Source organism: Corylus avellana, chromosome ca1 (assembly GCF_901000735.1).
Source record: "Corylus avellana chromosome ca1, CavTom2PMs-1.0".
Taxonomy (NCBI): Eukaryota; Viridiplantae; Streptophyta; class Magnoliopsida; order Fagales; family Betulaceae; genus Corylus; species Corylus avellana.
Genome location: NC_081541.1, coordinates 1,988,477 through 2,013,539, shown reverse-complemented (window position 1 = coordinate 2,013,539; position 25,063 = coordinate 1,988,477). Strand labels below are relative to the sequence as shown.

At 33.5% G+C, this 25,063-nt stretch overlaps 3 protein-coding genes across 3 annotated transcripts; 1 reads left to right on the top strand and 2 right to left on the bottom strand.

Moving 5' to 3' along the window:
- Positions 1-241: 241 nt before the first annotated feature.
- On the bottom strand, positions 242-8,210 carry LOC132181169 (cyclic nucleotide-gated ion channel 1-like). The gene is made up of 8 exons (XM_059594262.1): positions 8,148-8,210; positions 5,635-5,741; positions 4,183-4,603; positions 3,365-3,577; positions 2,781-3,061; positions 2,547-2,658; positions 1,390-1,641; positions 242-1,017 (listed from the first exon to the last, which is right to left on the bottom strand). Exons 2-8 carry the CDS (start codon positions 5,670-5,672, stop codon positions 550-552), a joined length of 1,785 nt encoding a protein of 594 aa, XP_059450245.1. The 5' UTR covers positions 5,673-5,741; positions 8,148-8,210; the 3' UTR covers positions 242-549.
- Positions 8,211-11,557: 3,347 nt separating this feature from the next.
- Positions 11,558-15,220, top strand: LOC132167023 (plastidial pyruvate kinase 4, chloroplastic-like). The gene is given in 4 exon segments (XM_059577915.1): positions 11,558-11,850; positions 12,532-12,914; positions 12,917-14,174; positions 14,687-15,220. Coding segments are annotated over 4 exon segments (2,070 nt in total). The 3' UTR covers positions 14,823-15,220.
- A 2,155-nt stretch (positions 15,221-17,375) lies between these two features.
- Positions 17,376-23,721, bottom strand: LOC132181150 (cyclic nucleotide-gated ion channel 1-like). Its single transcript, XM_059594240.1, has 8 exons — positions 23,651-23,721; positions 22,855-22,952; positions 21,423-21,843; positions 20,367-20,579; positions 19,786-20,066; positions 19,551-19,662; positions 18,624-18,875; positions 17,376-18,146 (listed from the first exon to the last, which is right to left on the bottom strand). Exons 2-8 carry the CDS (start codon positions 22,881-22,883, stop codon positions 17,673-17,675), a joined length of 1,782 nt encoding a protein of 593 aa, XP_059450223.1. The 5' UTR covers positions 22,884-22,952; positions 23,651-23,721; the 3' UTR covers positions 17,376-17,672.
- Positions 23,722-25,063: the final 1,342 nt, after the last annotated feature.

The window sequence follows — 25,063 nt, the reverse complement described above, 5'->3', positions numbered from 1 at the left end:
GAAACTATATTTTTATTACACAACTATTAAACATTCTAATGTGACGGTCCTAATCAAACCTTGGACCAATTTTTGTAAAAAGAAAAAAGGAAAAAAATCTAAGAGTTAGTTGAAATTGCTACATCAATATTGTGAGATATTTTTTAGATAAAAATTTAGCATATAACATTACTCATAATTATATGAGGGCCAATTCCTAAAACCTAAACCCTATACAATTATAGATTATGAAACGGAATTTAATATGAAGAACTAATAAAGACTTTATTGTGTAAACAAAAACATCTCGAAAAGGAAGTACAAATTAAGATGACTAGAAGAAAAAAAAAAGAAAAAAAAAACCATGATCCGGATGCTGATGTGGCAATTAATTTAATCAGCATATTGCACCATACAACTAGCAACTTAACACAATTGTGGGAAGGATCTCCCTATATAGCCCTTCCTTTGTTTGTATTTGCTAAAAAAAAACTTGACACAAAGACCTTCAGAACAAGTGTGGCACTGCTGGTCTTGAAGCACAAACAATGACAGCCAGTATTGTTCTGCTTAAGCCTTTTTGGGAGGATTTTCATTCTTCCTTTCATTAAGGCGCCTGCGAACTGCTTGTGCAAAGCCTTTTGCAGCAGAAGTTGCTTGGGATTGCCTGACAACCAGATTTTTCAAGTTATTGGCTGTTAAAGCAAAGGCTTCAACTTTTGTAAGGGCTTTGACAGTTTTGGTGGAGATTGGGAGGTCAGATAGTCTGGGTGAGAAGGAGCTGTTGAACCCCCACTTTAGAACTTGTTCTCCGTAGAATTGACCCTTTTCAATACACTCAGCGCCTGAGACGATTCCCTCACCATTCTCACCATTACTAGTTTTGAAGCAACATACACTGCCTTGCGTGATGAAGAGCATCGCAGTAAGTGGTTCTCCTTCTCGGAGAATATAGCTCTCCTCATTGTAGTACAATGGCTTGAGAGATTCGCAGATCAATCGCAGTAGATATTCACTTTCATTATTAAGACTTTGCACCTAGATTGCAAACAACGAGAATAAGTTTAATATAGAAATGATTACACGAGTGTGTATGGATAATATTCAACATCAAGCACTAAAACTACTTGCAATGGCCAATTATGCCACTTCCATCATCGACATTAGTTTACTCTCTTCAAAGCAAAGAGTACTGTCAACGGTCTTCAACATGAATGCTAAAATGGGGTTTTTGGATCATGAACAACAACACCTTAAATATCAATTCAATTCTTTAAAGTCGTCTTGTTTATCCATTTTTATACTAAATTTACACATTTCCAACTTTTTTTTTTTTATTACATTCTCCCAAAGAGAAAATTATTATATATATATTTTTCAAAAGCTTAAAAGAAAAAGAAGAAGACTCACCTTTTTTAGCAGAGGTAAGCAAAGATGACGCTTAATCTCCTTTACAAGATTTATATTAGAAAGATGAGGGATCGGTTTCTCCGTATCAAAATCTTTATTTTCTTTCAGTCGGTGCTGTATACAAGAGATGATCCGCTCTTTCATTTCATCAGGAAGCTTGTTTCTAGACATCCATAACTTTATGTCTAATTCTTTATGTTTCATATTTTGTGTAATCTCCTCCGACTTCTCAGTTGCTATCTGCATGTATGTCTATCACACAACAAGTTCGGTTTATCAAATTGTAAAAAAAATGATGAATTTAATTATTTATAATAATATTTCAATACTAAAACATACGATTGACCTTCTCATAATTAAGATTGTAATGTATAAAAAAAATTTACTATCAAAATTAGTAATTAATAAATCTTTTGTTGAATTTCAGAAATTTTTGAATCGACAATATTTCTGCACAAAAATTAGTCCATGTAGAAAACTTTAAACTCTTATTAGCCTTTGGAAAAATGGAAGGAACACAAATTACATGGTCTAAGCTTAAAAAATAAAAAATAAAATTCTAATACACTTTCCCAATCGAGAAGGCCGAACACTTTTTGCTAGTTCGTGCCTTATGGCCTCCTTGTAACAGCTTGCACATGGTAAGCAATGAAGTTATAGTCGTAGCAGTGTCTTTCTTAAGAGAATAAATTATAAATAATTAATTGCTCCTCCCTTAAGGAATGTGGACTTGGATCCTCTCCATTTCAAATGAAACTGAAATAAACTAGTTAATTATTTTTAGGGGGACAATTTTATCATTTTATTTTTTTTAACAAACATGTCCTTTTAAAACAACTGAATGAATCTCCATTTGATTGAAATGGAGAGGGTCCTTCTCCAAGGAATGCTAAGCTGAGCTGACACTAGTGATATGGCTTGAAAGTCAATGACCACAGAGACAGATCTGGGAGCCACACAGTGGTCACTACAGATCTTGCAGCCATATGGTCGATCTAGACTATAGATACAGATTTCAGATTTGTCCACTCACAGCAAGTGCATGTTGTGTCCTTCTATGCATACAGAGACCATCTGATCTAACGCTCACACGCCTAATTAATTATATGAATAAGAGGACTGAATCTTAAAATAAATAAAAAAATGTAGAGCACAACCTGCACAGTACCGATGAAGTACAAAAACAATAGCAAACCAAAGATCGAAATATAAGCTGAGAAGCAGTTTTCCAAGAAATAGCTACTCGTTTGAAGGTTTTGACCAAGAGAACTGCAAGATTGGAGAATTATATATAATGTATAAGATAATAACCTAAATCAATGTGTAACATTATATGCTTATTGATAATAACCAACTATTATGGAGCGACAAAGAGTCCAATATGTACAAACCTCAAATTTCGGAGGCCCCACCAGAAACAGTGCATGATCCTTGGAAGAATATTTGAGGACAAGCCAATACCAGATTGATGGGCTTCAAGAAATATTCCAAAGTCAACAAGTGTTATATTTGATGATTGTGGAGGACAATTATCATCTAAAAATGTGTAATTCCCAAAATTGCGACCACATTTAAAAGAACTTGGTGCGCATCCAATATGATTTTCACAGGCTACGTGCCAGCAAAATGTCTCTCGTTGGATAGAGAAAAAGTACCAAAAGGCACCAAGTACCTAAAAGACCAGCAAGTTTGAGAAGAAAAGAATTCAGCTGATTATTTTCTAGATAATCCCCATATATACATTTTTTTGGGCTCTTTATACGCGAATTACAAAAGACAACTAGTCATTACAATTAAATAAGCATAAGTTACAATTATACCTGGATAAAAAAAGAATGAGCACAATTGAAAAATATTCACAATGTATGCTTGTGATTAATTATCGAAGTATTTTCATTTGAAATGTAAAGTTTTAAGAAGAAATCTGACGAAAGACTGAGAAAAAAAGTAAAGATGGGTTAATCAATAATCTTACATGGCTGGCAAGGATGTATAGAAAAATATAAAATGCAGCTTTGATCCATACTCTTCTAGCAAGTTCTCTGGAACTTTCGATAAGATTCCTCCATGATAGGTAGATTCGGAGAACTCTTGGCCAATATTGCAACAAAACAAAGGCGAGTAGGACCGCCAATGCGCCCAAAAATTTTGAGCTGCTCATTTTTGAAAATATTATTGGAACTGAAACCTGGACAAATTACAACGACCAGCATACGTAAGATCTACTTATGCATGTATGACATTGTTTGTTCAAACAACATATATAGGATGTGTAACTGAGTGGGAATGAATCCACTTGTATATATATCTATACATTGCAGCTACGAACGCTTCGACAAAAAAAAAAAGGGGAAAAATGTTCTTTAACCCTCCAAACTATCACCAATTTTACAATATTTATTCTCGCATACTATACCATTGCGTGTCAAATTATACATTTTTTGTATTTTTCTCTCCAAAATACATTTGAAGTTATTAATAAATAAAATCTAAAAAAAAAACATTTGAAAAAAAAAAATAATAAAAGGGGCTAATTAAAGGGTCATCCCTTTTTGGTGTTTTTAGTTTTTTTTTTTTAATAATTTTAAATGTTCAAATGGCTATCTTTAATAAATTTAAGGATATTTTGGGAAGACAAATGTAAAAGTACCTAATTTGATATATGGTGGTAATATGGGAGACCCTAATATCACTGTTTAAAGTCTAAAGGTTTAAGTACAAAATAAGTAATGGTTTAGGGATATATTCACAAAAAACAGTACTTTTAGGAAGAAAAAAAAAATTCCCTAATACCTGTGGGATTGGAAGAATAGCGAAGATGTCAATTGCGAAGTACGTCTTCAAGTACCTCTTTGCTATTAATCGAGCATTTGTAACAATCTCAGTTCGTCCAGATATACGGCTAGCGTCCTCGTCTATATAAGGACAAACAAATTCCAAAATGATATTCGCAAAATAAATCATATCGAAGACCGATCGCAAACAAATAGCTGTGATCTTTAATCTTTTGTCTAGCCTAACACACTTGTCAGCTTGGTTGATGACAGGAAGGTAAAAGAACAAAGGGTCCATTGATACTGCAATCACGCAAGACACTACAAACATCGCATGCCACTTAAAAATGAGCTCCCCCGTTGGGTCAAGATTTGTCTTGTTTCCTCCTAAATCAACTCCATCATCCTGGGAACCTAATTGCTTCTCAATATCTGACTTCCTGATCATCGAGCAGATCGAACATAACAAGCAAAAAACCATGTTAATATTTTTATATCATTTTCTTAATTTCTTAAAACTCATGTTGTAATAGTGGGACCAAATAGAATGTGCTAGATCCTATAATCTTAGGTGTGCTTACAATATAAAAAACATAGAGCCCCGCTGCATGAAAGCGCAGAAATTTGTTAGAGTAACGTTACACATACTTTTATTTTTTTACACCAATTTCTTCACGCTAAAAGATGACTTTTATAAGACCAATTTCTTCACACCAATTTCTTCACAAAGATAGAGCCAATTTCTTCACATTCAAAGATGATTTTTAAAATTACCATTAGATTAAAATTTAATTAAATATTCATTACAAATTTAATGACAATTTTAAAAAAGTGAGACTAATACTAGCGAAAGTGAGACTATACTATATGTAGCAATATTACTCAATTTGTTAATATGTTAGTATTTGCCTTTTGGTTTACTATATATAACTCTCTTACAAACTCATGTTATTGATGTGGTAAGTGCCATTTGGTAAAGAAAAAAAAAACAATAGATTTAACTGATAATTAATACTAGCAAAAAATCACCTAATTAATTGTTAGGTAGATTGATACCTTAATGAGTCTTTTTAGTGAGCCAATAATAAAGTATATTATAAGACACTACACAATCCAAAAGTTTAAGTCTATGAGTTTGGGCCCCACTATGCTATATGAACTACTCACACTTTTTACATCTTTCCAATGTAAAACTTCATCATTTTATATTCACACACACACATACATATATATATATATATATACTCAATTTACGGGGAAAAAAATTGCATGATAAACGTGGATAGGTCAAACTTTTAGTTGTTACAAAGTAAGTTAATTAAGTAAAAATATATATACTTTGTAAGATGCCATAATGGTGCCTTCAGTCATACAGAATCAGTGAAAAATATTTACAAATTACAATGTTAATTGCCATATCAATCATGTAGAGGCAACTATAGTTAGCACATTGGAAGAAGAAGAAGCTAACCTCTCCCTATTCTCTTGCCGACGCCCGCGTTGACTCATAACTGACCTTCGAATTATTAATGACCCCACAAACTTCTTTTATTGCCACAAAAAGCTGAATTTTAGTTCCTAGAAAATGCAAAAATTGATTAGACGATACACCATTTTTTTGTCTATTCTAAGTGCAAGTGTGCAACCTCCCCATATTGTGCACCATAGGAATTTTTTAAGGGAAGAAGCAAAAATAATTCACTGTAAAACTCTGCAGCATAAGTACATGATAATGAAGAAACAAAGATTTTTTAAAAAATTAATTTTACCAATTTCAATAGAAATTGTAAGACCAAGAAAACAATGCCAGATATTAGATGGATATTTTATTGGTACAAGGAAACCTAAAATTAAAAATATATATTATTAAAAAAACCATTATCAAACATCGTAATATATAGCATGCCGGAAGTTGAGAAATAAAACTTAGAAAAAAAAAAAAGAAAGATAAAAAGTAAAAAATCGAACTTTGAGTATATATACTTTACTAGCTAGTTGATTAAAAGTAAATAAGTGAGTTTTCGAACACCACAGTTGGTATATTAATCAAAGTGCATCCTCGCAGGTAGAAACGTAATACTCTGCAGCATAAGATATGATGATAAATGAATCAGCTAATAGCAGTTAATTTGGACAAAGCAAAGAGTGGTTTATTTGTAGGATTTAAGAGTACTCTGCATCTGCAACTAATAAACAAGAGCAACTGTCGCGGTTGTAGATATTTATTCGTTATTTGTCAATCAACCATCCGTGTGGGAGAGACTTCTTCAAGTCTTTCTTTTTTTGTTCAAGTCTTTCCCGGCAACTGATGAAAATTCAATATTCATTACAAAGTCAAGCAGCCAGAGAATGGTATTGCAGAAAAAAATGGAACTTGGAAACTTCCCAGCAAAATAATATGCTTAAGAAATATAAGAAAAGTAAGCGATATACTACATATTCCCTCCGGTCTTGTTCTACTTAACTGCCAAGGGTCCCCTTGATCAAAAAGATTCACCCATGAGCATCTCAGAAAGATTCACCCATGCAAAACTAAAATATTTAGTTTAAAATTTAAAATTTTTATTTTAGTTACTGTTTTCTCTATATGCACACTAAGAGATTTTATATTTATTCTCTATTTTATTTATTTATTTTTATAGTTTTTTCTATTGTTTTCTTGAAGAAAAAGAGAAAGAAATATATATATATATATATATATATATATATATATATATGTTGATGTAGTGTGCTATATAGTGAATGAGACACACAAAAAATATTTTGATTATAAACTATTTAACCATTCTGTTGGATATTCTATATTGGATTAGCCAAAAGAAAATGTAAAATAGATATTTGATTGGAAGAATTAAAAAAAAAAAAGCTAAATGTAGCAGCATTTGTCAAGGGAGCCATTTTATTTTTTATTGTTTCTCTTACTTGTTTTCTCTTTTTCTCAAATCTTTTTCTACTTTTTCTTTCGCATGTTCTATTTTTTCCAAACTTTTCCCATTTTTCCTCTTCATGTTCTCTTTTTCCCAAAACTTTTCTCACTTTTAATAATATTTAAATGATATAAATAAAAATATAGCTGATCGAACGTATGAGACCTTTAAAAATTTATTAGCTAAGCTAGATAAAGTGCATTTTGATAAGCTATTTTGCATAAAAATTTAGCTCCTCCATTGAGAATGCTCTAAGAAAACTAATCCAATATATATATATATATATATATATATATATTTGTGTGTGTGTGTGTGTGTGTGTGTTGTTGGGATAAAATCTACTATAGGTCCCACTCTAGCATCATGAGATTATTTTTCAACCCCCTTCTATTATCTCGTGGACAACCCATGATCTATCAACTTATTATCTCTAAACTACCTCTCACTGTCCATCAACCACATGAAGGTGGAACATGGAGAAAGCAATTATATAAACAAAATCAAATCATTCTCAAAAAGATATGAGCTCATACTATATTTTGACTTTATATAAAAGTGTTAACTTAAGCATCATAGAATTTCCAACCAAAACCGGGACTCTTTGATGCTCTTGTTATTTTGTAAGCAATCCATCGCCGATCGAACCATACCAAAAACTGCATCAATATATATGTATATAATAATAATAATAAAAATAAATAGTTAAAATAGTGAATTGGATTTAGGTACAATCTTTAAGAGTCCGAGACACTATATCCAAATCAGGAAACCAACATCTGTACTGAGAACTGAGAAGAAAGAAAAAGATTTATTTCAAAGAGTCTTTAAGATAAAGGTTGAAAGTTAGATACTGATGGAATAGATTGTAGATAAGGATAGGAAATAAACAGAGCATTAAAGTTATGAAAACCATTTGACGATAAATCTAGTTAATTAATTACCAGCAAAACATTTGCAAGATGCTGTAATTAATGGTGCCTTTCACCCACATAAAAAATCCTTTGAGTTTGAGAAATGTTTACAATGATAGGAGGAAGAAAAAGAAGAAGATGCTAACCTCAACCCTTTCTCTTGCCAATGCCGGCCATGGTAACTCATCACCGAATTAATTAAGCTTATGAGTTATACAACGTCCTCGATCACCCGGTACCCACGAACTACTTTTCCAACGACAAGAGTACTATTGAGGTAATTAAGATTCCTGAAAAAAAAAATGGAAAACAGATGAGACAAACTCCACTTCTGCAGCATAAGACATGATCATATGAAGAAGCAAAGGTTTCTGTAAAATCACTTAAAATGGGGTTTTTTTTTTTTAAAAAAACTAATTAATTAAAAAAAAAAACAAAAAAACTATGGGTTGTTTAGGAAATGTAACAAGAGCAAATATGGGTTGGAGAATTGAACCTGATAACTCGATCGAGATGAGCAATGGAGAAAGGATCTGGAGAAAGTAAAGAGTGGCAGAGATTGGATCTCTGCTGTGGGAGTACTTAAGAGACTGCAGCTGCAACTGCAAGTAATAAACAAGAGCAACTCTTGCTGATGATTATAAATAGTTATTTATTCGTTGTGCTCAAGTCTTTCTTTTTTACAACAAGTTTCGGGTCTTCCTTTTTTGTTTTTTTTTTTTATACGGCGAGAATCGATCAAAAACTGACGAAAATTTAATACATTATAACAAAGTCAAGTCAGAGCGAATGATTCAAACTTGACAACTTTTCAGCAAAATAAATGACAAGAAATATATTGAAGAAAGAAAAAAAAAGATTACTTGTGCAATTTGCTAATTGACTAAAACCTCGACATTGCACTAAATTAAATTAAAAATTTGTGATGTAAAATTGTGAGTTTTTAAATTTTAAGAAGTTTTCTTAAAACACATGAAAATTTAAGAGATTTTTGTATAATTCTCCCACCAACTTTTTTTTTTTTTTACGCAAAAAGGAGATAGAAGCAAGGGGAGATGTGGCAACCAGCAATAAGGGTGCGTTTGAGATTGCGATAAGAATAATATTTGTTTTTAGAAGATATCACAAAACGTAAGGCGTTTGGCATTGCGATTTAAAAAACACTTAATTTAAACTAAGAAAAAAAAATTTGCAATTTCTATAAACAAGATAGGGGTGTTGTTTATTTGAAAAAACACGAATTTAAACCAAAATCACTATTTTTCATAATAAATATTTAATAAAAAAGTATTTTTTAACATGTTTTACCAAACGCCTTTGTGAATTTAAAAAGTAGCTATTTCAAAAATACAATTTTTAAAAACGCAATTTTTAAAATGACACTTATTAAAATCACAATCCCAAACGGACCCTAAAAAAAAAAAATTGATTGGGCCAACAAACAAAAGGCAAAAAAATATTGGCATTCCCGCATCTCCATTTCTCTCTCCCCCAAATGCATTCTACAACCCAAAAAAAAAAAAAAAAACAGCCTCCCCTTCTCTCTCAAGCACAACTCTTGTACTTCTCATCCCTATTTCCTCTTTGATAATTTTTTTTTTTTTTTTTTAGTCTTTTGTTTGGATTATTAGAGGTGACGTTAGATCTACCGAAACTTCTAGCTTTGATCTCTGGAAGTAGATCGATCTCCTCTGTTACAGCACCTTTAGCTCTCCTTTATAAAGTCATTTTGGTCTGCCAAAAATTTCATATCAGGTTTAGACCTCAAAAATAATCAAAACTTGGTGGTTCTCTGCATCACTGACTGTCTCAATGGCGTCTCATCTACAACTACCTCTTAATCTCCTAAGTGAAGCTAAAGTTAAAATGGGTAGGATCAGAGCCTTCATGCTTGGAAAATGCCTATAGCTAGTCGTGTGTCAAAGTGGATCTTCCAAAACATTGAACCTACTGAACCCGCCATCGAGCAAACCCAAGCCCATTCCAACATGGCCTTGGGGCCTGGACTCAATAAACGGAGCGAGAACTTTCTTGGTAGAAAACTCGGGTCGGGTTTATCTAACTGTTGTTAAAGTTATTGAGAAGAAATACATTTGAAACACGGAGAGCACGAGAGCCAGCTTGGGCAACAGGAGAGACATTTCATTATTCTTCTTTTCATTAAGGCGGTGGAGATCTGCATGTACAGTACTTGGTTGTACAGAAGAAGTTACTTTGGTAAGCCTGGAAACTGTAGTTCTCAAGTCGTTTGCCATTAGAGCAAAGGCTTCAACTTTCGTATGCGTTTTCAAAGCTTTGATATATATTGGAAGGTCGTATAGGTCGGGTAAGGCAGAGCGTTCAACCCCCATTCTAGAAGTTCTTCTCCATAGAAACTTCCTTTCTCAATACACTTGGCGCTTCTCTTGTGAAGTTTCATATTGTTAATTAACTAATGATTAAATAATTAAATTTATCTATTCCTGAGCTTAAACTTTTAGGATAACTGGTAATTTAACATGGTATCAGAACTAAAGGTCATGGGTTCGAACTTTGACTCCATCAAATCACCCTCAATTTAAATTAAATATTTAACGTGTTGGGCCTTACCTATTAAACGAGAGTTTGAACCCACACGTGAGGGGGAGTGTTAAAATAATGATTAAATGATTAAATTTACCTCTTCTTATCAGCTTAAGCTTATGACAACTGGTAATTTAACACATATGATGCCTTGCGTTATAAAGAGCATCGCATCAAGTGGTTCTCCTTCCCTAACAATGTAGTTGTTCTGGTTGTAGTGCACTGGCTGCAGATAGTCGTCGCAGATCAATTGTAAAAGTTGGTCACTTTTTTCTTGAAGCTGTGGCACCCACCACACAAACAAAAAACATGGATTAAATCATGAGAAGGGTGCTGTCAAATAGGAAATGATTACGTGAAGATGTATAGAAATTCATTGTACGTCAAGAACTAAAACGACTTGTAATGGCCACGCTATTTAAGGAAGCACATTAGTGTTTCATTACTATTTTCAACCCAAATAATAATAATAAAAACAAAAATTATTAAATTGATCATTATTTTTTATTAATTTAAATAAATAGCCTATATGAAGGCTATTTATTTTTCTTCCAGTCTATGATAATGCATTCATGAAAAAATGGCTACTTGAACGGTTGAGAGGTAGAGATTAGATAGTAATGATGGACTGGATGGTGAGATGTTTATCAGCAAAATCAAGTGGTATGTGATGTTGATGCTTTTGATGGATATTTCAGTATTACTTGTACCTTTAGCCAATTGTCACCTTTCTGGAAGTGATGTAAATGGTGTTAGTGAATGCTTTAGCCTGTACCTTTATGTGAACTTGTTTCCTCCCTTCAACGTGTTCAGGCAGTGTAACATTCATGTGTCATTTGAATTTTATGGACTTCAAAACCAGTGAAGTTCTCAGTGAATCTTCTGCTTTGCAGGCCATTCAAACAGCTAATCTCATACAATCTACACCCTCCAACGTAAGGGGGGGAGCTCAAACATCTACCATGTGGACTTCATGTGAAACAGCCAGCTCATAATGTTCACACATGGGAGAAATCAAAGGCCAAGGACTTTAGGTTTTTCTGTTCCAAATGAAAAGAATAAAGCAGATAGGGGCAGTTCATATGCTTTCGCTGATGATCACAATGAGCATTCCAAGGATCCAGATGTGGTAGCTCTCGCCTCTAGTTTAAGCTCACAAGCCTACTTTTATCCAAGTTCTGAGCACCCAGGAAACCGAGGATCCCTTCTTGACAAGCTAAAGGCAGTTCACTTACATGTATTAGCATCAGAACAATGCAATGCTTCTCAGCTTGAACTATGCCGTAGGTACATCTAGCATTTTTTGTTAGCATTTTTTTTTTTTTCAAAAAAAGGTCTGGAGTAAAATTTTGTCTGGGGACACCAAAACAACTGACCCTACAATATGTCTCCACTCTCGTAAACCATTCAAGATGTACCTTACTGGAACTTTTCATTGGAATTTAATACGTGAAAGTTTCTTCTTCCTTTTTTTTTTCTTTTTTTTCTCAGGGTGACTCAAGATTTTCTACTTTTCGACTTTTTAATCTAGTTCTATATTACATGCATTTGCATCTGTGTTATTAGACTAATGGTCCTTTACATGGATGTGCTGTGGCCCAAATTCAACCATTTGTGGACTTCAAGTATCCTCATCCCGTACCATTTATCACTCCTGTAACTAAATAATTTAAGCAACTACATTGATGGTTTAAATGTTATTTATCGGTCTGAACAAGAGGTTTGTTGATTTCTTGATCATCCTAATAACTTCAGCATCTGTTTTTGCAATTTGGTCAAATTAATTTACTGTGTGAGGCAATGCATTGCAGAACAGGGGAAAATATTAACAGAGCAAATAGGCTATATCTTTTTCTTCTTAAAATCAGCTCCTGTTTACTCTTTCTTGACATATATATTTCCTGTATACTTCAAGTTTCTTGTTTTGTAAGTACATTCTAAATATGCATTTTTTTTTTTACCTCGCAGAAATTACTTGGTCAGTGCAACAAATTTAATACATTACCTGGCACTGAAATGTCTTGATCTAGAGAAGCTCCAAGAAGATCTCTCTTCTGTTGGTCTTTTCAATTTGGAGACTATCAATTCTAATGTTCTTGCAAGTCTTACTGCAGGCATCCAATTGCTAGAAAATTTGAAATCTAACACCGAGAAGATCAAAGAGAATACTGCTCCAGGGATTGACTCTCAAAAAAGACTGGACCAACAAAAGAACGAGAAGTTCACAATGCATACAATGAAGAAGAAGGTATTGTCTAATAGTGAGTTATTATTGGGTCCACTACAAGATGGCATAAATACTCATATAATGGTAACAGTTGGCCAAGAAGCTATTGAGAGTGATACACTTATACCAACCTTATCAAGACGGGGACCTCTATTATACGGATTAATTGTGCACATGGAAACCCAAGTGTTTGGAGGGAGATAATCAGAAGAGTGAAAAGAAGCTCTCAAAAGCTGGAGAAACCATGTCAAATTCTCATGGATTTAGCTGGACCTAAGCTCCGAACAGGCAAACTGATGCCTGGTCCATGTATGGTGAAGATATCTCCCAAGAAAAATGCTACTGGAAATATGAGCTTCCCTGCTCAAGTGTGGCTGTGTCATAAAGGCATTCCTCCTGCTCATTTAACTCCTGATGCAGTTCTCTTCATAGATAGCCAAAAATTTCCGAGCATGCTCCAGGTAGGTGATACCGTGGGATTCCATGATGTTAGGGGAAGGAAACGGATGCTTAAGATTTCTAAGAGGTTTGGTGTCTTTTCTGGCACTGGGTATGTTGCTGAGTGTACTAGGACTGCTTATGTTCAATCTGGAACTAAATTGCATGTTAAGAGAAAAAATGGGAAGCTCCATATTGGACGAGTAGTGGATGTCCCTGCCATGGATCCGTTTATAAGATTGAGAGTTGGAGACTTACTAGTAATATCCAGAGAGAGCTTATGTGAACAGGATGAATTGCCTGGGCCAACATGTTGTGCTCATAGAATAGGTTGTTCTTCTGGCTTTCTATTTGATTCTGTCAAAATTGGAGATCCCATTGCTTTTGATGATGGAAAGATTTGGGGAGTAATCCAGGGAACTAGTATCTCCGAGATTCTTGTCTCAATCACTCATGCTGGTCCAAGAGGTGCTAAGCTTGGATCTGAGAAATCCATCAACTTTCCAGAGAGCAATGTATGGGTTGAAGGCCTCACTTCCAAGGATCTTATGGATCTTGATTTTGTTGCCGCTCATGCTGACATGGTTGGGGTTTCATTTGTCCGAGATGTTCATGATATTGTCATGCTCCACCAAGAATTGGAGAAGCGGAAGCTTCGGAACCTAGGAATTGTTCTCAAGATTGAGACAAAGAGTGCATTTGAGAAACTGCCTCTCATGCTGTTGGAGGCAATGAAGTCTCCCATTCCTCTGGGGGTGATGATTGCTAGAGGAGATCTTGCGGTTGAGTGTGGGTGGGAAAAGTTGGCTGATATGCAAGAGGAAATTCTATCTGTTTGTGGCGCTGCGCACATTCCAGTTATTTGGGCAAGTCAAGTCCTGGAGTCATTTGTCGAGTCTGGTGTGCCTGCCAGAGCTGAGATAACCGATGTGGCCAATGGAAGGAGGTAAGTGTGACTTACTATTTCATTTACCAGTCAATTTGCTCTAAAGTTGCATGAGTATTAACTGTATTATTAATTTCTTCTTTGTGATTGCTAGGTGCTTGTAGATATTGTTGTTTGTCACATATACAGCTAAACTTTGAATTTCCATGTTAGCCTTCAGATGATAACATTGATAACTTCCTAGAGATTACTACTGTTCTTCAAGTCCATTGCTTTGGTTTTGGTGATGAAATTCATTTTTGTTGGTCCCAGAGCCTATATTGCTATGTCAAACTTTCATTTTCAATACCCTATATGAATCCTACTCCTTATCCAATGCTGGGCAATAATTACTACAATTCTCTCATAGCATTTGTCTACGATATTCTTTTAACCCCTTGTTTTGTTTGCGTATATGCGCATGTGCATGCATGTGTGTTTTGTTTTCTTTTCCCCCATCCTTTTTGCCGGGTAAAAATGCACATGAATTTAAATTCTGAATGGGATTAAAGGGTTTATGATTTGGTATGCAGGGCAAGTTGCATCATGTTGAACAAAGGAAAACATATTGTGGAGGCTGTTTCATTCTTGAATGGGATCTTACACAGAAGCTCCATAAAGATGAAGGAAGAATTGGAGCCTCTTGTACTGTCCAGCCACCTGTTTTAGTGTAAGCCCATCTGCTCATATTCAGTAGATAATTCTCCTTGTATTATATGCAGCAACATTCGAGGGTCTCAATCCATACATATTCCTTGCTTACATCAAAGTCCTTTTTTTTTTAAAAAAAAAAAAAATTGCTTATTTTTTATGTGCAGTAGTAATTAATTTGCACCTGCATTTAGCATGTGGAAACCCTGATGATCAATTATTTGCTTGGATTGATCATTATTAGCATAGTTTTTGGGGTTTTAGTTGGCCAGGGAGAGATTATCCATCTGGGCTACAATTGATAAAAAATGTGTAGTGTTGGGCGTTTGTAGCTATTGTTCGACTTGTGACAGATATCGGAAACGGACGCGTTCTATATATTGACAGACAACGGGCTTGTGATATATCCAGTAGAAGTTTAGCACAAATTTGAAAATTGAACTATATTCTGAACTTGACTCAAGCGTTCTTTACTTGTTAGCTCTTTGAATGTTTTTTTTTTTGGCCACCCATTTACGGCGCTTAAGAAAAAAGAACATGTTGTGTTGAGCCATCTGAATTACATATATGTTGTTATCGCATGTTGCTTTATGGATGTGCCGCCCCATCTCATTTGTACACCTAAGAAGTCATCTACCACATGCTTGGTTCTATTCATTGAGGCCATCTTAGAAGCTCCAAAATTAGTACATAAAACAACATATGAAAAAAAGAAGAGGGAAAACTTCACTCATCCGCTCTGAACTTTCATCACTTTTGTAATTATTTCACTAAAGTTTAAAAACCCTCAATTTAGTGTATCGAACTTTTAATTTTTTACAATGTCACTCATTCATTAGGTTTTTCCGTTAAATCTTGTTAATATTTCCAAAATATTCCTGTTTTTTTTTAATAAAAAATTGCAAGGATTCAAGCGTTGGTATTTTTGCAATAAATATTGACTAACGCTTGAATGTTTGCAATTTCTTTTCTTTTTTAAAAAGGGGGTATTTTGGTCATTTTGACACCCTTTCTTAGGATTTAATGGAAAAATGTAACGGAGTTGTCATGTTGCAAAAAATTAGAAGTTTGATACACTAAATTGAGAGTTTTTAAATTTTGAGAAGTAATTGCAAACGTATTGCAAAAGTAATAAAAATTCGTGAGTATTAAGTGAAGTTTCCCAAAATCAAAACATACAATTCTCAAACAATTTGGAATATCATTTATTATTATTTGTAAATATTTATATTTTGTTCTCTACTCTTACCATTCACTGATAACGACTAGCAACCACAATAAATAGAAAAAACTAGTGGAGTGACTTGATGGACATTAAAGTCACACTTACGCCACTGTTTAAATCCAAGCAATGTTCCCCTTCCCTGTTTTCCCATATTTGCTTAAAAAAAATATATATATATCCAAGCAATGTCTTGTACGTAGGAGGTAGGAATAAAGATTCAAAACAATTTTGTGTTTGGATCGGTAACAATTCGTACAACAAATGTGAGATAATTTTTATAGGGTTTATCTTTTTAAACAAGTTTCGGACAACCTGCTTATTTGTTTGGACAAGTGACCCCATAAAAGCTCTCACATTTATTAATTGCTAGGAATCTATATCCCCTGAGAAATAGCATCCGCATCAATGTTTCTCCCTTATTGAGAAACATAGTTGTGCTTTCTGTAGTGAATTGGCTTGAGAAACAATGCAAAAGTTGTTCAACAATCTTCTTTTGAACCTTCATATCTAGTTTAAATACATAGGAAGAATAATGAGAAAATTCCAGTACTCAATAAGTAATGTACTAGATACATTTCCCAACCAACTTTGGATTTTTGTTTTCTATTTTTTTAACCAAGACCAATCTAAAAATTGGTTAAAACTACCACATTAGTTAGCATTGTAGAATAGTTGTAAAATAAAAATAGGATAAAATCCATTTAACCCACTCAAACTATCACCAAAATGACAATTAACCCCCTAAACTATCAATTGCGACAATTTACCCCTCAAAATACTAAAACAATGATAATGTACTCCCAATGCTAGTAAAATGACGAAATTACGCTTATAGAATTTTCAATAAGACAAAAATACTCTTAAAAATTTGAAAGAAAATTAAATTTTACTATTTTTGTTTTTATTTTAGTAAGAGTAATTTCGTTATTTTTAAAAAAAATTGGGGGTGCATTGTCATTAGCTTTAGTAGTTTGGGGGGGGTAAATTATCGCAATTGATAGTTTAGAGGGTAGATTATCATTGGGGTAGTAGTTTGAGGGGGTTAAATGGACTTTACCCATAAAAATATTATTTCTAGCATTACTCATTCTAATAATTAAAAAGTAAAGAAACTATATTTTTATTACACAACTATTAAACATTCTAATGTGACAGTCCTAATCAAACCTTGGACCAGATTTTGTAAAAAGAAAAAGGAAAAAAAATCTAAGAATAAGTTGAAATTACTACATCAATATTGTGAGATATTTTTTAGATAAAAATTTTGCATATAACATTACTCATAATTATATGAGGGCCAATTCCTAAAACCTAAACCCTATACAATTATAGATTATGAAACGAAATTTAATATGAAGAACTAATAAAGACTTTATTGTGTAAACAAAAACATCTCGAAAAGGAAGTACAAATTAAGATGACTAGAAGAAAAAAAAAAACCATGATCCGGATGCTGATGTGGCAATTAATTTAATCAGCATTTGCACCATACAACTAGCAACTTAACACAATTGTGGGGAAGGATCTCCCTATATATCCCTTCCTTTGTTTGTATTTGCTAAAAAAAAACTTAACACAAAGACCTTCAGAACAAGTGTGGCACTGCTGGTCTTGAAGCACAAACAATGACAGCCAGTATTGTTCTAAGCCTTTTTGGGAGGATTTTCATTCATCTTTTCATTAAGGCGCCTGCGAACATTTTGTGCATAGCCTTTTGCAGCAGAAGCTGCTTGGGATTGCCTGACAACCAGATTTTTCAAGTTATTGGCTGTTAAAGCAAAGGCTTCAACTTTTGTAAGGGCTTTGACAGTTTTGGTGGAGATTGGGAGGTCGGATAGTTCGGGTGAGGAGCCGTTGAACCCCCACTTTAGAAGTTGTTCTCCGTAGAACTTACCCTTTTCAATACACTCAGCGCCTGAGACGATTCCCTCACCATTCTCACCACTATCATCATTATTGGTTTTGAAGCAACATACACTGCCTTGCGTGATGAAGAGCATCGCAGTAAGTGGTTCTCCTTCTCGGAGGATGTAGCTCTCCTCATTGTAGTACAATGGCTTGAGAGATTCGCAGATCAATTGCAGTCGATGTTCCTTTTCATTTTTAAGGCTTTGCACCTAGAATATTGCAAACAACGAGAATAAGTATAATATAGAAATGATTATATGAGTGTGTATGGATAATATTCAACATTAAGCACTAAACTTGTTAAACTAATGATTAAGTGATTACATTTACCTCTTCCTATCGGCTTAAGTTTTGGGGATTACTAATAATTTAACAAAAACAACTTGCAATGGCCAATTAAGCCACTTCCATCATCGACATTAGTTTACTCTCTTCAAAGCAAAGAGTATTGTCAACGGTCTTCAACATGAATGCTAAAATGGGGTTTTTGGATCATGAACAACAACACCTTCAATATCAATTCAATTCTTTGGAATAAAGTCGTATTGTTTATCCATTTTTATACTATATTTACACATTTCCAACTTTTTATTTTCTATTACATTCTCCCAAAGAAAAAATAATTATATCTTTCAAAAGCTTAAAAGAGAAAAAAAAAAAAGAAAAAGAAAAGAAAGAAGACTCACTTCTTTTAGCAGGGGTAAGCAAAGATGGCGCTTAATCTCCTTTGCAAGATCTATATTGGAAAGATGAGGGATCGGTTTCTCCGTATCAAAATCTTTCTTTTCTTTCAGTCTGTGCTCTATACAAGAGATGATCCGCTTTTTCATTTTATCAGGGAGCTCGTTTCTAGACATCCATAACTTTATGTCTAATTCTTTACGTTTCATGTTTTGTGTAATCTCCTCTGACTTCTCAGTTGCTATTTGCATGTATGTCTATGACACAAGAAGTTCGGTTTATCAAATTGTAAAAAAAATAATGAATTTAATCATTTATAAAATTATAATAATATTTTAATACTAATAATATTCTAATACACTTTCCCAATCGAGAAGGCCGAACATTTTTGGCTAGTTCGTGCCTTATGGCCTCCTTGTAACAGCTTGCACATGCTAAGCAATGAAGTAATAGTCGTAGCAGTGTCTTTCTTAAGACAACAAATTTTTATTTTTGTAAGTGTTCTGAAGACAATAATTGATCTTGGTACAATCTATGTAAGAAAAAGAAAAAAGAAAAAGAAAAACGTAAAATGAGTGGAAAAGAGGAGGCGGGGAGGGTGGGGTTGTGGTGCAGTGGAGTCTATGTCAGGAATGATCTATCTTGAAGAAAAGAATCTTCTTGGTCCAGAAATAAGGGTAATTAATTTTTTAAATATATACTATATTTAAAAATTATTTTTTAGTCTTATATTTAATTGTTCACTAATTTTTAAAAACACTAATGATATGGCTTGAAAGTCAATGACCATAGAGACAGATCTGGGAGCCACACAGTGGTCGGCATGCGGAGACCATCTGATCTAACGCTCACCCGCCTAATTATATAAATAAGGGGACTGAATCTTAAAAAAAAAAAAAAAAAAAAAAAAAAGAAAGATGTCGAGCACAAACCTGCACAGTACCGATGAAGTACAAAAACAATAGCAAACCAAAGATCGAAATAAAAACTGAGAAGCAGTTTTCCCAAAAATAGGTACTCGTTTGAAGGTTTTGACCGAGAGAACTGTAAGATTGGAGAATTATACATAATGTATAAGATAATAACCTAAATCAATATGTAACATTATATGATTATTGATAATTAACCAACTATTATGGAGCGACAAAGAGTCCAGTATGTGCAAACCTCAAATTTCGGAGGCCCCACCAGAAACAGTGCACGATCTTTGAAAGAATATTTGTGGACGAGACAGTACCAGATTGAAGGGCTTCAAGAAATATTCCAAAGTCAACAAGCGTTGTACTTGATGTTTGTACTGGACAATCATCATCTAAAAACGAGTAATTTCCTAAATTGCGACCACATTTAAAAGAACTTGGCATGCATCCAATATGATTTTCACAGGCTATGTGCCAGCAAGCCGTCTCTCGTTCGATAGAGAAAAAGTACCAAAAGGCACCAAGTACCTAAAAGACCAGCAAGTTTGAGAAGAAAATAATTCAGCTGATAATTATTTTCTAGATAATCCCCATATATACATTTTTTTGGGCTCTTTATACCCGAATTACAAAAGACAACTAGCATTACAATTAAATAAGCGTAAGTTACAATTATACCTGGATAAAAAAAAGAATGAGCACAATTGAAAAATATTCACAATGTATGCTTGTGATTAATTATCAAAGTATTTTCATTTGAAATGTAAAGTTTTAAGAAGAAATCCGAAAACTGTGAGAAAAAAATAAAGATGGGTTAATCAATCTTACATGGCTGGCAAGGATGTATAGAAAAATATAAAATGCAGCTTTAATCCATACTCTTCTAGCAAGTTCTCTGGAACTTTCGATAAGATTCCTCCATGATAGGTAGATTCGGAGAACTCTTGGCACATATTGCAACAGAACAAAGGCGTTTAGGAACTTCCTTGCGTCCAAAAATTTTGAGCTTCTCATTTTTGAAAAAATAATTGGAACTAAAACCTGGACAAATTACAACGAGCAGCATGCGTAAGATCTACTTATGCATGTATGACATTGTTTGTTCAAACAACATATATATATATATCTTAATTAAGCTCAACGTACATATAGTGTAATATCAGTACTAAATTAATATGATAGAATCTTCATACACTGCAGCTACGTACGCTTGGACAAAAACAAAACAAAAAAAAGAAAATGTTCTGTAGCCCTCCAAACTATCACTCATTTTACAATTATTCTCGCATACTATACCATTGCGTGCCAAAATATACACTTTTGTATTTTTCTCTCTAAAATACCTTTGAAGTTATTAATAAATAAAATCTAAAAATATATAAAAATAACCATTTGAAAAAAAAAAAAAAAAATTAAGGGAGCTAATATGAAAAGAGTCATCCCTTTTTGGTTTTTTTTTTTTTTGTTTAATTTTTTAATAATTTTAAATTGCTCTTCCAGAGTGGTGTCTCACTGACGGCTCGCCCCCCTCCTGCGGAAGGAGGCCTTCTTCGCCCTCCACCTAAGCTGCGCAGGAAAAGGGTCATCCTTTTTTGGTGTTTTTATTTTTATTTTTTTGTTTGTTTAATTTTTTAATAATTTTAAATTTTCAAATGGTTATTTTTAATAAATTTAAGAGTATTTTGGGAAGAAAAATACAAGAGTGTCTAATTTGACACATGGTGGTAAATTGGTAATATGGAAACCCATCACTTTTTAAAGTTTAAAGGTCTAAAGTACAAAATGAGTAATGGTTGAGGGAGCTAAAGTATATTTTCCTTAAAAAAAAAAAATTCACAACAAACAGTACTTTAGGAAGAAAAAAAAAATAAAAATCCCTAATACCTGTGGGATTGGAAGAATAGCGAGGATGTCAATTGCGAAGTGCGTCCTCAAGTACCTCTTTGCTATTAACCGAGCATCTGTAACAATCTTAATTCGTCCAGATATACGGCTAGCGTCCTCGTCTATATAAGGACAAAGAAATTCCAAAATGATATTCGCAAAATAAATCATATCGAAGACTGATCGCAAACAAATAGCTGTGATCTTTAATCTTCTGTCTATCAAAAGACACTTGTCATTTTTGTTGATCACAGGAAGGTAAAAAAACAAAGGGTCCACTGATACTGCAATCACGCAAGATACTACAAACATCGCATGCCACTTAAAAATGAGCCCCTCCGTTGGGTCAAGATTTATCTTATTTCCTCCTGAATCAACTCCATCATCCTGGGAACCTAATTGCTTCTCAATATCCGACTTCCTGATCAAGCAGAATATAACAAGCAAAGAACCATGTTAATATTTTTATATCATTTTCTTAAGTCCTTAACACTCATGTAGTAATTAATAGTGGGACCAAAGTAAATAGAATGCGTTAGATCCTATAATCTTAATTAGGTGTGCTTACAGTATAACAAACATAGAGCCCAGCCCGCTGCATGCAAGCGCGAAAATTTGTTAGAGTAACGTTATACATATTTTCATTTTTTTACACCAATTTATTCACACTAAAAGATGACTTTTATAAGATCAATTTGTTCACACCAATTTCTTCACAAACATAGAGCCAATTTCTTCACATTTAAAGATGACTTTTAAAATTATCATTAGATTAAAATCTAATAAATATCCATTTCAAATTTAATTGTGATTTTAAAAAAGTGAGACTAATACTAGCAAAAGTGAGACTATTCTATATGTAGCATTACTCAATTTGTTAATATATATGTTAGTATTTGCCTTTTGGCTTACTACATCTCTCTTACATGAGATGTGGTAAGTGCCATTTGGTAAAGAATAAAAAACAATAGATTTAACTGATAATTAATACTAGGGAAAAATCACCTAATTAATTAATTGTTAGGGAGATTGATACCTTGATGAGTCTTTTTAGTGAGCCAATAATAAAGTATATTAAGATAGTACACAATTCAAAAGTTTAAGTCCATGAGTTTGGGCCCCACTATGCTATATTAACTATTAAGTACTCACACTTTTTATATACACCATAAAACTTCATCATTTTATATTCACACATATATATACTCAATTTACGTGGAAAAAAATTGCATGATAAACGTGGATAGGTCAAACTTTTAGTTGTTACAAAGTAAGTTAATTAAGTAAAAATATATATACTTTGTAAGATGCCATAATGGTGCCTTCAGTCATACAGAATCAGTGAAAAATGTTTACAAATTACAATGTTAATTGTCATATCAATCATGTAGAGGCAACTATAGTTAGCACATTGGAAGAAGAAGATGCAAACCTCTCTTGCCGACGCCCGCGTTGACTCATAACTGACCTCCGAATTATTAATGACCCCACGAACTTCTTTTATTGCCACAAAAAGCTAAATTTTGGTTCCTAAAAAATGAAAAATTGATTAGACGACAAACCATTTTTTATCTATTCTAAGTGCAACCTCCCCATATTGTGCACCATAGGAATTTTATTTTATATATATATATATATATATATATGTATAAAAAATCAAAAGTGACTTCTTACGCATTGAGAAACACTAACCGCTCTCGAGAGTTGATTAAATATAAAAAATCTGATGTTAGTAAGTTTTGTAGTTTTTTTTTTTTTTTTTTTAATTTTTTCTAAATATAAAAAAGAAAGTAGCATATAGGGCATTCCTGCCGGTACTCTTAGATGCGAAAAAAAGTCAAAAGACTAGAGAAAACTCAAGCCAAACAGCAACAAGAAGAAGCAACATCAAGAGAGGGGGAAAGAGGGAAAAATGGAGCTCCTCCCAGGCGGAAGCAAGGTTGGGAGTCTGGTTTTCTCTTAGGCTAGGAGAGAGACGCTGCAGGGCTTTTTCATGCACAAGTATATTTGGCTACTTGTGCATGAAGAGAGGGGGAAAGAGGGAAAAATGGAGCTCCTCCCAGGCGGAAGCAAGGTTGGGAGTCTGGTTTTCTCTTAGGCTAGGAGAGAGACGCTGCAGGGCTTTTTCATGCACAAGTATATTTAGCTACTTGATAACAATAAATTTTACTCATTAATCCAAAAAAAGAGAAGGAGAAAATGTGTATTTATATAAGAGTGAATTGAACCTGATACAGTCGAGCGACCGAGCGAGCGAGACCAGCTTTGGACTTGCAAAGAGTACTGGCGGAGAGTGGATTTATAGAAGGATTTAGGACCGTACATGCAGAAGGAGATGCAATATCCTCCATGCATTTTATATCCTTATCCCTCAAGTCTTTCTTTAATTTTTTTTTTCTTTTAACTTTAATTTATGAGAAATGCTAAAGTCCCAACTTTTTTGCCCAACAAAAGTCCAACTTTTACCCTTTATTTTTTTTCTAAAAAAAACAAAATAAAAAATGGAAAAAATGTCTGAAGCAACCCTATCTATTTTTGGCATTTCTTTTATTTAGTATTTTAAAAAAAATGAAAAATAGTATTTTTCTTCATAATAATGACATTTTCTTGAAAAAAATGACATTATTATGAAAAAAATACCATTTTTCATTTTTAAAAAAATACCAAATATAAGAAAGACAAAAAATAGATAGGGTTGCTTCAAACATTTTTTCTATTTTTTATTTTATTTTATTTTTAAAAAATAAATAAGGCAAAAGTTGAACTTTTGTTGGGCAAAAAAGTTGGGTCCCTATCATTCCTCTTAATTTATTGCAACGTCAACTCGGCCAGCTGAAAGCGGTAGTGTAAGCCTGTAATAGTTGAAGGTCAAGATGCCTCATTAATGTCCTCAACGAAACTGGCAGTACCATTGCCTCTGCTTGGCAGCTGCCATAGACACTTACTATTCATGCCTTAAACTCTCAATATTTTCAATTTTTTACATAATATTAATTATTTTTTAGTACTATTTAGATAAAAAAATAATTACAAAATACTTTTTTTTTTTTTACATCAATCAATTTTTACTACAAGCATTTCTATTAAGAGTGTCTATTTTAACCACTCAAAATACATTTTTTTACAATTTGACTACTAGGTTTTCAATGTAAATTTCAACAGATTATTTATTATAACTCTTTACTTTCTTTAAATATTATTTTCTAATGTTTTATTATTATTATTATTTCACTTCTCTCTCACATCACACATGCCCACTCCTCCCCTGAATTTTCTTCTCACCCAAACACTCCTGCTACAAACCAACCATGTCTCACGCCTCCGGTGGTGGAGCCACGTTACCCCTTTGGGGTGCCACGGCACCCCCAAAGATTTTAATTTTAATTATTTTTTTTTAAACCCATGGCACCCTCAAAATAAATAAATAAAAAATAAAAAATTCTTTTTACAATTTTACCTACCCATTACCCGAGACACAGCAACCCTTCTCCCGCACCCCCATTTAACCCACGACAATTTAACCCATGGCAACCCTTATCCCGCACCTCCAAAAAAAAAAAAAAAAATCTCCAAGACGCTCTCTCTCAGACTCTCTCTAGTTTCTTAAGTGGGGTGCGGTTCTAACTTTTTTTTTTTTTTTT

Coding starts and splice junctions, on each gene's coding strand:
- LOC132181169 (XM_059594262.1), bottom strand. CDS start 5,672: ATGAGTCAACGCGGGCGTCGGCAAGAGAATAGGGAGAG. Junction 4,604..5,634: donor CGGCAAGAGAATAGGGAGAG/GTTAGCTTCTTC, acceptor CTCGATGATCAG/GAAGTCAGATATTGAGAAGC. Junction 1,018..1,389: donor GCTTACCTCTGCTAAAAAAG/GTGAGTCTTCTT, acceptor TTTGCAATCTAG/GTGCAAAGTCTTAATAATGA.
- LOC132181150 (XM_059594240.1), bottom strand. CDS start 22,883: ATGAGTCAACGCGGGCGTCGGCAAGAGAG. Junction 20,580..21,422: donor CTATTCTTCCAATCCCACAG/GTATTAGGGATT, acceptor TAATTTGTCCAG/GTTTTAGTTCCAATTATTTT. Junction 18,147..18,623: donor GCTTACCCCTGCTAAAAGAA/GTGAGTCTTCTT, acceptor GCAATATTCTAG/GTGCAAAGCCTTAAAAATGA.